General features: G+C 39.3%; 1 protein-coding gene across 1 annotated transcript; it reads right to left on the bottom strand.

The window, feature by feature from the left end:
• Window positions 1–323: 323 nt before the first annotated feature.
• Window positions 324–10,233, bottom strand: LOC140533000 (GTPase IMAP family member 4-like). The gene is made up of 3 exons (XM_072652252.1): window positions 10,088–10,233; window positions 9,033–9,095; window positions 324–1,269 (listed from the first exon to the last, which is right to left on the bottom strand). Exons 2-3 carry the CDS (start codon window positions 9,076–9,078, stop codon window positions 341–343), a joined length of 975 nt encoding a protein of 324 aa, XP_072508353.1. The 5' UTR covers window positions 9,079–9,095; window positions 10,088–10,233; the 3' UTR covers window positions 324–340.
• Window positions 10,234–12,210: the final 1,977 nt, after the last annotated feature.

The raw sequence follows: 12,210 nt of genomic DNA, 5'->3' as shown, positions 1-12,210 counted from the left end.
GAGGAGAGGATGGAGAAATATTGAAACCCTACTAGATACTTGACTATTGCTCTATTTTTCCTCCTCTGAATCTTGGAGGGAAATTTTCCAGTAGAGAATGGGTTATTATTTCCTTTTCTGGATTTTTACAAGAAAAGAATCTGTCCTTTTATTTTCAGACTGAAATGTTGGTTGTAAAATATTATGACCAGGTTCTTATGACCAGGATTGCAACTATCTTTATTCTTGGAGACATGAGAGATAGGATGGACTTGCGATGCCTGGGTATTCATTAATAACCAACAGAGAAGGAAGAAATGGGAAAATTAGCAGAGAACATCAAATTGTTTTACCAAGCTCTTTAATCCTTAAATATCCTTACAATGTCAGAAACTACTGATAGGATTTTCAAGAAATTTTCAAAGAACTCACTAAAGTCAATAACCTCATTTCGTGCATCTCTTTGCTTATTTTCATAGAGAGCATTATTTTCTGCAAGTTTCTTATACATGTTTTTTTCTCTTTCTTTCTGCTTCACTTCATCCTTTAAGTTTCTGATTTCCTCTTCATACTCCTGCCTTATTTTCTTTTGCAATCTTTCCAGGTCTTGCATGTGAGATCTTTGCAATGCTTCAGTTTGTTTCTGAATCTCTTTTTCTGCCAGTTCATACATCTGGTTTGTGTAGCAAGAGCCTCCATTCTTCTGTATTACTTGTTCCACTAAGCTCAGAAGCTCTGTTAGCTGGGCCTCTTGCTCATTTCCAGTTGCCCGGTTGTTGAATGCACAGTATCTTCCATCAAACTGATCAATCAGGTCTCTCAAAGCTTCATTGCAACTTTCATCTAAGTATTGATTCAAATCAGTACCTTCCAAATCATCCTTCCGGGTCAATAAGAGGATCGTGTATTTCTTGGCTTTGGAACCAAAAATTCCCAAAATCTTGTTTACTGCTTCTTGCTCCTCCTTGGTATAACGACTGAGTGGCACCACCAGGATGATAGCATGAGGTCCAGGGGATGACATAATGAGGCAGCGGCTAATCTCCTTTGATGTATCCACATCAGACACATTTGTGTCAAAAATCCCAGGAGTATCCACAACTACAATTTCTCTCTCACTCAACAATCTGCTTCTTTTCTCACAGTTCTTGGTCACTGACTTTGGTGCTAGGCTTGCCTTAAATACTCTTTGTCCCAGGATGCTGTTCCCTGTTGCACTTTTCCCAGCTCCTGTTTTACCCACCAGGACAAGTCTCAGTTGCTTTTTGCTGGGGCTTTGGATTCCATAACCTGAGATATGGGTAATGAGAGTGACAGGGTTAAGCTCTATCCTCAACTGCCATCCTTTCAGTCCCTCTTCCCACCCATGTCTCTTCTCAGCCATGTCTCTGCTCTTAGCTTCAGACTTGGAGTCACATGCACACTGGCATTATGCCCCTCACTAGTAAGAAGCATGTATCTCTGGCTCAGAAATAGGTTCACCTTACTGAGGGCTGGCACCAAGTATTGACCCTTTCGTTGGTGTGCCCGTCCTGTAGCCTTGAAATACTTCTAGAACTAACCTTATTTATCTTCACAAACCTTTTTGTTTTTAATTCAGTTTAACAAAACATTTATTGAGTGACTGCTATGTGCAAGGCACTGCATTGAGCCTGGAGAGAGCTATAAAGGTAAATAATCCACAAACTGTGTTGTCAATGAACCCTTATGTTTCTCTCTTCTGTCCTTAACTTTTTATTCCCATTCTTAATACACTGCTTCAGATGTGGATTGCTACAGCATTTCTAGAAATGGAGTCTAATCTCTCTTTCTCATTCCACAGAGGCAGAGTGGTGCCATGGAAAATGTCCTGGATTCAGAATCAGAAGACCTAGGTTCTAATATTGGCTTTGTTTCTTATTACCTGTGTGATCTTGGGGAAGTCACCTCACCTAGGGGAGCATTAGTTTCCTCACATGTAAAAATGAGGAAGTTGTTTCAAATCTAGGCTTCTTAACCTTTCCAATTATGACCACCTTTTGCCCAAGAAATTTTTATATGACCCCAGGTATGTAAGTATAGAAAATAGGAATAGAAATCAAACATTTACTGAGAAGAAATTATAAAGAAATTTATTTTAAAATAATTCATTGGTATACATATAAGTTTACCATTTATTAAAGATGAAAGCAAAATTGCACACTAATGAGATGGATGTGTTTGTTTATTTTTACGTAAAGAATTGAATATTAGCAGAATATTTGATACTGTGGGACATAGAGACATCTTCAACATTTTCCAGAGTTGATCAATATTTTGATTTTGTAGTCATCAATGCTGAGAATGCCTCTTCACATAAATATGTAGTACAAAATGGCAGAAGTATGTTTAAGACCATTTCAGAAATTGTTGGAATTTCCATCCTAATCCAAAGCCAAAATTCATTTAACAATTTTCTACGTACAATAAAAACATGAAATTCAAGATACAAATCGTGAATCTGAGCCAAGGTGTATCTGGCAGCATTCGTGGTGGCATTATGGCTTGTGCAGTGCAAAGTACACTTGCTATGTGTTCAAAACCAAGGCTGCAATGAAGTTGCATGATACAACAAGAGAAAGTGCTGCCAGAAACACCTCGGATTCATTACACAATTGATTTTGAATTAATTTTTTTATCATTGCACGTTCAGAAACCTTTCATTATTGCCAAATTTTTCACAACCCCCAAATTCAGTAACCTCATATGGGGTCGCAACCTGCATTTTAAGAAGCCCTGTTCTAAATCACTTTTGATTACAGAAATGGAAATGAAAACAGCTCTGAGGTACCACCTTACACCAATCAGATTGGATAATATGACAAAAAAGGAAAATGATAAATATTGGAGAGGATGTTGTAAAATTGGGACACTGATGCACTGCTGGTGGAGTTGTGAACTGATCTAACCATTTTGGAAAGCAATTTGTAACTATGGCCAAAGGGCAACCAAACTACACATGCCCTTTGATCCAGTAATACACTACTAGGTCTGCATCCCAAAGAGATCACAGAAAAGGGAAAAGGACCTGTGTGGACAAAAATATTTAAAGAAGTCCAATTGGTGGTAGCAAAATATTGGAAACTGAGGGGATGCCAATCAATTGAAGAATGGTTGAACAAGTCGTGGTATAAGAATGTAATGGAATACTATCGTGCAAAAAGAAATGATGAACAAGCAAATTTCAGAACATACTGGAAAGACTTGAATGAAGTGATGCAAAGTGAAATGAGCAGAACCAGGAAAACATAGTACACAGTATCAGCAATATTATATGATGATCAGCTATGAATGACTCAGATCTTCGAAGCAACACAATGACCAAGGACAAGTACAAAGGACTTATGAAGGAAAATGCTATCAACTCTGAATGCAGATCAAAACATTATTTTAACTTATTTTATTCTTTCTCATGGCATTTTTTATGTTTCTTCTTTCATAACTGTTATGAATATGGAAATATGCTTTAAATAATAGCATATGTATAAACTATATCAAACATCATACTATTTTAAGAAGAGGAGAAAGGAAGGAGGGAGGGTGAAAAATTTGGAACTCAAAATCTAATAAAAATGAATGCTAAAAATTTTCTTCACATGAAACTGGGGGGAAAATACCATTAAGAAATAAAATAAAATACCATATTCATCATGTCACTTCCATCTTCTAAAATCTTAAGTGGCTTTTCATGCCATTTTATCACATGAGATAAATACTCAATACTTTAGCCTGATATTTCAGGTTCTCCATAATCCAGCCCCAGTCTACTTTTCTAATCTTGTAACACACCCCTTCATAGATTATCCTCTCTATGAAAATCAGGTGAGTCTCTTCATGTTTCTAAAACTCACTGCCAGCATTCTCATTAACAAGACTTGGTTCATTCCATTCTCTACATAAGGAATAGGAGATTGTTCTTTCCTTTTCTAGAACCTAGACCTCTTTCAGGACTTGACATTTTCTTGAAATCTTCTGTAATGACCTCAGTCCATGGTAAACTTTTCATTCTCAAAACTTATATAGGAGGAGCAGAGCCAAGATGTTAGAGTAGAAAGATACACATACTCTAGTGCTTCCCCCATAGCCCACAAAATACCTGTAAAAAATGACTCTCAACAAATTCTAGAGCAGCAGAAGCCACAGAATAACACAGTGAAAGAGGTTTCCAGCCAAAGGTAACCTGGAAGGCCAATAAGAAAGGTCTATCCCACAGGACACTAAGCAGGGTGAAGCCCAGCCCTAACCATGTGGTACTGGGAGGAACAGGACCCGAATCTCTGGGGCAGAATTCCCAGCAGGTTGGGTCCCAGATCCCTCAACCCAAAAGCGACAAAGAAAGTTCCAAAGGCCAATGTGAGAGGGCTTTCCCAGTTGGGTGAGAGGAGAGAGTGGTCCCAGGCAGTGGCAGAGGTGACAGCAGCATCAGTGGGCAGCTACACAGAAGCAACCTGGGTCCATTGTCCAGGTAGCTCAGCTTAAAGCTTCTGGAGGAGTTGAGCAGCTGATCTGAATCTCAGCCTTGAGCATGGTACTAGGGACAGGAGGAGCACTAGGACCCTCCTCTTCACAAAGGATTCAGAAGTCAAGTAACTGGCTTTGAAAATGTCCAAAAAAGAGGAAAAAAATAAGACCATAGAAGGTTACTTTCTTGGTGAACAGGTGTCTCCTTCCATCCTTTCAGATGAGGAAGAAAAAGGCATACTGTCAGAGGAAGTCAAGGCCTCTGCCTCCAGTGCCTCCAAAATGAATATGAAATGGGCTCAGGCCACAGAAGAGTTTGAAAAATATGTCAGCAGCCTGCTAAAGGAGAACCAAAAAAAAAAAATACTGAGGAAAATAACACCTTTAAAAATAGGCTAACTCAACTGGGAAACGAGATCCAAAAAGTCAATGAAGAGAAGGAGGTTTTAAAAAGCAGAATTAGCCAAACGGAAAAGAGAGTTCAAAAGCTCACTCAACAAAATAGATCTTTAAAAGAGAGAATCAAGTTCAGGGAAGCTGAAAACTATGAGATAAACCAGCAAGTTAGGAAACAAAACCAAAAGTTTAAAAAAATAGAAGGTAATGTGAAACATCTCATTGGAAAAAACAGCTGAGCTGGAAAATAGATCCAGGAGAGACAATTTAAAAATTATGGGGCTACCTGAAAGCCATAATCAAAAAAAAGAGCCTAGACATTATCTTCTATGAAATTATCAAGGAAAACTGCTCAGATATTCTAGAACCAGAGGGCAAAATATATGTTGAAAGAATCCATCAATCACCTCCTGAAAGAGACCAGAAAAGAGAAACTCCTAGGAATATTGTGGCCAAATTTCAGAGTTCCCAGGTCAAGGAGAAAATACTACAAGCAGCTAAAAACAATTCAAGTATTGTGGAAATACAATCAAGATAACACAGGATCTGGCAGCTTCTACATTAAGAGATCAAAGGGCTTGGAATAGGATACTCCAGAAGTCAAAGGAAGTGAAATTAAAACCAAGAATTACCTAGCCAGCAAAACTGAGTATAATACTTCGAGGGAATAAATGGCTATTCAATGATATAGAGGACTTTCAAACATTCACGATGAAAAGACCAGAACTGAATAGAAAATTTGACTTTCAAACACAAGAATCAAGAGAAACATGAAAAGGTAAACAGGAAAGACAAATCATAAAAGATTTTCTAAAGCTGAAGAGTTTGCAATTCTACATGAAAAGATAATATTTGTAACTCTTGAGACTTTTCTCAGTATTTGGGTAGGTGGAGAGATTACACACACACACACACACACACACACACACATACACACACACACACACACACACATACACACACACACACACACACAGACCTAGAGTACAGGTTGAGTTAAATCAGAAGAGATGATATCCTTTAAAAAAAATAAAATAAAAATTAAGTGGTGAGGGAGGAAAATACTGGGAGAAGAAAGGGAGAAATGGAATGGGGCAGGCTATAACTCCTAAAAGACATAAGAAAAATCTTGTTCAATGGAGGAGAAAAGGGAGAAGGTGAGAGTAGAAAAGTGAAGCTTACCCTCTTCACATATGGATTAAGGAGGCAATAACATGCTCACTAAATTTTATATGACAATCTCTCTTACACTACAGGAAAGTAGGGGAGGAGGGAACAATTGTGGTGAGGGGGATGATAGAAGGGAGGGCAAATGGGAGAAGGGAGTAACTAGAAGCAAACACTTTTGGGAAGGGACAAAGTCAAATGACAGAATAAAAAAAGGGGGGACTGGGTAGCATAGAGGGCAATATAATTAGTATTACACAACATGATTATTATGGAAGTCTTTTGCAAAATGACACATATATGGCCTGTATTGAATTGCTTGCCTTCTCAGTGGGGATGAGTAGGGAGAGAGGGAGGGAGAGAAGTTGGAAATCAAAGTATTAGAAATGAATGTTGAAAGTTATTATTGCATATAACTAGGAAATAGGAAACACAGGTAATGGGGTATAGAAATTTATCTTGCCCTACAAGAAAAGAGAGAAGATGGGGATAAGGGAAGGGTGGGGTGTAACAGAAGGGAAGGTACATTGAGGGAAGGGGTAATCAGAATGCAAGGTATTATGGGGTGGGGGAGGGCAGAGATGGGGAGAAAAATTGGAACTCAAAATTTTGTGGAAATGAATGTCAAAGTTTAAAAAAAATAAATGCAATTTTTAAAAAATGAAATAAAATGATAGAAGAGGAAAGTAACAAACGGTGGAGGGGATGTGGAAAAATTCGGACACTAATTCACTGTTGGAGGAACTGTGAACTGACCCAACCTTTCTAAAGAGCAATCTGGAATTATGCCCAAAGAGTTATAAAATTGTGCATTCCCTTTGACCTAGCAATACTATTATTGGACCTATTCCTCAAGGTGATTAGGGAAAAAGGAAAATAACTTACATATTCTGAAATATTTGTAGCAGCTCTCTTTGTGGTGGCAAAGAACTGGAAATTGAGGGGATACCCATCAACTGAGGCATGGCTAAACAAGTTGAGGTATAAGATTGTGATGGAATACTACTGTACTATAAGAAATGATGAGTTGGTTGATTTTAGAAAAGCATGAAAAGATTTGCATGAATAAGGAAGAGTGAAATAAGCAGAACCAAGAGAAAGCTATACACAGCAACAACAATATTGTTCTAAGAACAACTTTGAACAACTAAGTCATTTTTAATCTCATAAATACTTAAATCAAATACAAAGGACTCATGAAGGAAGACGCTATCCACATCCAGAGAAAGAATTGGAAAATAGAAGTATGTACACTATGGTTTCACATATGTTTACATATTCATATCTAATGGTAACCTCTAGGGTAGATTGTGGAGAGGAGAAAAAAATAAGAAGTGCACAGCAGGAAACTAAAGAAAACCTAGAAGGAAGCACAGCAAAGCAAGGTAGCTTTGAAAATGATGTGTAGTATTTATTACATAGTTTTAAAAAAAATCAACAATGTGAAATGAAAAAAAAACTTATATGGTGCTCTTTGTTTCTGCCAACCTTTAGGTACTTATCTTACCTGCCTTGTACTGTTACAGTTTTATCCATGCAGTGAATCCTTTGTTAATTGAATCAGATCTATACCCAGATATAGTTTATATAGAGAGGTGGCTAGGTGACATGATAGAATTCTGGACCTAGAGTCAGTAAGAACTGAATTTGAATCTTTCCTCAAATACTTACAACCTACATGGTCCTTGACAAGTCATCAGTCCTTCTTCAGCCTCAGTTTCCTCAGTCAAATAGAAATAATAAAATTACCTACCACATAGGAGTGTTATAAAGACCAATTGAGAAAACCTATGAAAAGTGCTTTGCAAACCCAAAATCTCTTATGTAAATGTTAGCTATCATGTGGTATGCATGAAAAATTGCACATATGAATGAAAAATAAAGACTTGCATAAAGAAGAAGTCATGTTTAAGCATACCTGAGTAACCATAACAAAAACCTGAAAAAGTGAAATGCTGTAGTATCACATCCAACATTGGTTCAATGGACAAGTATTAATGAGTGCTTTGATTAGTTAGCAAAAGCCAAGAGGAAAAATGGACAGAAGAGAGGGTTAGTGCCAGTGAGCAGCAATGCTCTAAGAATGGAGCCCCAGATGAAAAGTTGTCTACAGTTGGCAGGGGAGATCTAAAACTTGGAACATAATGGTAAACTTTCTTGATAGAACTCTCAATGTTCTGGCAATTAAATTTGTAACCCCTAAGAACAAATACATTGAGGAATGTTTCCTCTGGAACAAAAAGAGCTAACAGATGGTAGATGAAAGTTGGAGTGTGGTATCACACCAGACATTCTAATTAGGTAGAGGGGGTAACTGATGTCATTGTCCTCCTTTCCCATTGTCTGTTGGCACTCAACCTAACACTGTTGACATTTCCACTGCCCTTCTTTCCCCTCAGGGGAGGACACTAGTGGAGGGCTGAGGCATGGGACTATACACAAGAAGGAAAGGTACCCCGTGAATGTCAGCAGCTGACCCAGTCTAGTTATACCCATGCCCTCATACAACAAGGGAACACTTTCTCACAAAGGATGTATTAGTCACAGTATCAGCCATCTTTTCATTTCTTCTCCCCATTTCACGCTACACAAGTGCAACATTTTGTCAGAATGAATGGATTAGATACAGAATGACAATCCCCATATGTCCTGGCTATCACCAACCCCATCCAGTAGAGCCCATTACAGTGATAGAGAAAATCAAGAGACTTTTATCCTGCTTTTCCCTCATTGTTGCTGTTGTGACAATGAGGGCCATAGTTAAATATACAGGAAAGGAGGAAAAGACAATGAATTAAAGTAAGAATGAGAGGATATGAAAGAAAGAGAAAAATGAAGAATGAAAAGAAACTGAGTGAAGGCCAGGTAAATGGAGAATGCTGCTCAGAGCTGCTTTGCCCCCTTAGGAAAGGGCCAAAATCCATTGCCAACAAAGAAAAATATGAGAACCTTATGTGATCTCAATCACCTCCCACTCCAACCCCATCCAGGGGGCTCCTGTGTCTGCTCACCATGGCTTGTTTCCTCGCTCATGTTGTCAGGACAGCCTTCTGCCATTACAGGGTGCAACTTCTCTAGAAAAAGAATGAGAACTGAAGTCATTGTCAATTGTGCTGAAGTGAAAAGAGACTCTGACCCAGGGTCAGGAGATCTAGGTTCTGGTCCACATCTCTGCCTTTAATTGGCTTGGTGGACTTGGCCAAATCACTCGCCTTCCTGGGGTCCTCAGCTGTACTCTTGGCAGGCTCTCTACAGAGAGCAGCAAGCTGTGAAGTGAGTTCAGTCTGCCTTGGACACCCCACTGGCTCCTTTCTCCCCCTTGCTGTTTTCCAGGGGACTGCTGTAAACATCCAGCCTTGGAGAGGATTGCCCAGAGCACCCAATAGGAAGTTCACAGTAAAGAAGGGAAACCTGGGCTGGCTTTCTTCTCTTCTTTTTGGGGAGACTAAGGAAATCTTCCTCTTAGGAAGAGAAGGTAGCTAAAGGACACCTGGAGAAAGCAATGCTTACCCTGAAGAAATTAATGTCTAATCATGAGATAGATATCTGGAACAGATATTTGAGGCAGGAAAAAGAAAAGGGGACATTTTGGGGAAACTGAAATTTGCCTTTCCGCTCTAATACTCAGGACACCACCTTCTCTGTTTAAGGTTGAGGCTGGTTTCCCATTTTGGGATCATGACTTTGTCTGAGTCCCTGTTTTTACATAGTGATCAAATCTCAACTCAGTAATGACCCTGACCTGACTATAGGCAGAAGATTTGTTTTTTCCTTCCTTCAGAATTGCTGATCGAATGCAGGTTTTCTCCCTCACCCGTGAAAAACAGCCCACGCTCACAAATTTAGAAAAGTGTGGATGGACAATCATCCACAGAAGGGAATGCACACTAGGAGTTAACCCTGGGGCTTCGGAGGGAGTGGGGATTCAGCCAACACATGTTTGCTTCAGCCAGACTTAGTAGGAGCCAACGCTAAGGTTTTAAGCAGACAGAGAAGTAAAGCAGACTGTCTGAGAGAGGCAGGTCCGGGAGCCCACCCACCCAAAGAAGTGCCACCAACCCCTCACCTGGCCAATCCAGGCGCTGTGTCTTTACCAAATTGAACAGCCTTCTCCCTCCTCCTCACAGAGCTGTACTTTGGAGTCGGTGTTGGTATAGGGTGTGCCTGGAGACTGGGTGTGGGTAAGCAGCAAGAGGTAGATGGAAAATGAAAGTTGTCTGACATAAGGACCTCCCATTTCCTGAAACTGGAGAGATAAAGAAAAAGAGACCTTGAAAGTTACCTGACAGTATTAGATGCCCTTTGAGACAAAAGGGTCCCTGAATTGAGGAACCACCAGAAAGAGATGTTTATTGGGCACAAAACACTCTTCTGGACTAACATGTAACCAATTCTAAATTATTAGATCTCTGGATTAACTAGACCTTTTCTCACTCTCTCTCCTTCTCTGTCTCCCTTGTAACCTTTGGACCATTTTTCTGCTTGCTCACCTGGCCATAATTTTCAAGGTCCTCCTTGCCTTCCCACTAAAATCTTCTGATAAGTGAGCCATCTCCCTTCTCATGTCCTGTAAACTACACTGTGTAGCTGAAAGAAAATTTTTTTCATTTGGGCTTTCACCCTGATTAACAATGCAAAACTCAGGACAAAGAGAATTAAATGGATTATATTGTTAGTATGTCAAGGTAACAGCCATTTGAAGGACTGATCACTGAACATTTGCAAGGGCTCTTATAGGTAGCTTTAAGAAAAATCAGAGAAGTCCGCCTCTGCAGAAGAGATTGGGCCTTTGCATCTCAGTTACTCCCCAAGGGAGGAAGAACCTGACACTTTGTAGGTAGAAGTTTGTGACAAACAGCCAGTGATACAGAAAGTTGCAGACTTAGTGTCTGCTTCCCTACCAGATCCTCCTGAAACCGAGATTGATAAACAAAGCTGGGAGCAATGGGGAACTGAGTCAATGTACCTTTCAACGGTCCCTTTAAGGCCTTCTTCACAAGGAACAGTTTTGTGAAGAAAAGGTGAAAAAAGGTATTTTTATCTAAAAAAAAAATTTAAAACAACTCTTGAGGTATGTAAGATATTGCCATTGTTGCAATCATACCTTTGGATGACTAAAATGAGTAAGAAAAGAACTTCTGACTACAAAAATGAAACTAGTAAAATGGATATATAACAAGTATTCTAGGCACACTTTCCTAGCTCTGGGTTGCTACAGCTGCCTAGGCATAATCCTCAGGGTTGTGGTATCTTTTCCCTGGTGACTGGAGCTATAGGTTTTTTTAACTATTTAACAACAATTCACTTTTTACTAAGGCATATTTATTTTAAAGATATAAGAAGAACAAATACAAACACTCCCCTCATGACTCTCCCCTATTATTCCTTGATCTCTGGGGAGGCAGTGGGTTAATACACCTATTAAACTTTCTAGAAACAAAATTTCCAAAAAATTCAGGTCCAAATGTAGCCACTCAAACAAATTGCTATTGACTATATGATTAATGGGCTGGGGAATGAGTGAAAGATATCGATGCACACTCCAAAGTCTTTCCAAGGCATTTCCATTATACAACATTACAACTCCTACAGAGGAAATTTTCCTGTCTCTTTCACATGAGATGCTGCACCAGTTACACTCTGCTAAGGCTCATAGGAGCTGGGCTAAATTGTTTACATTCCTACATGGGAAGATGATACTTGTAGCTCTTAAAAATTGTATCACTAGCAATACACATAGAAGGAATATTCATAGACAAAGGTTATGAGGATAAGGTGAATTTGAGAGAATGACAATAAGAATTAAGGGATAAGAAAGAGGAGTACAATGGATGCAGAAGGAAGAGAGAGGTAGAATGGACTAAATTATCCTACATGAAGAGGAAAGAAAGATCTATTGGAATAGAGGGGAAGATGGGAGAGGGGACAATGGGCATTGCTTCAACGTTACTCTTGTCGTTACTGGCTCAAAGAGGGAATAATATACACAATCAGCTGGATATCTTACTCGACAGGAAGTAGGAGGGGAGGAGATTAAGTAAAGGTAAGGGATGTGGACTGACAGAAAGAAGGGCTGATAAGGGGAGGTAGTAGACAGAAGCAAAACACTGGAAATGTAGGAAAGGGTAAAAAGAGAGAGAGGACAAACAGGAGGAACCAGAGGGTGGAGGGAAATACACAAGTGATAAT

Source organism: Notamacropus eugenii, chromosome 3, assembly GCF_028372415.1.
Source record: "Notamacropus eugenii isolate mMacEug1 chromosome 3, mMacEug1.pri_v2, whole genome shotgun sequence".
Classification (NCBI taxonomy): Eukaryota; Metazoa; Chordata; class Mammalia; order Diprotodontia; family Macropodidae; genus Notamacropus; species Notamacropus eugenii.
Note: the sequence above shows the minus strand (reverse complement) of the source record. Positions and strands in the feature narration are given on the sequence as shown.

What these genes read in the sequence shown, in the direction of transcription:
- LOC140533000 (XM_072652252.1), bottom strand. Translation starts at nt 9,078, where the DNA reads ATGGCAGAAGGCTGTCCTGACAACATGAGCGAGGAAACAAGCCATG. An exon ending in GAGCGAGGAAACAAGCCATG is followed by an intron (nt 1,270 to 9,032) that starts GTGAGCAGACAC and finishes CCCATATCTCAG; the next exon opens with GTTATGGAATCCAAAGCCCC.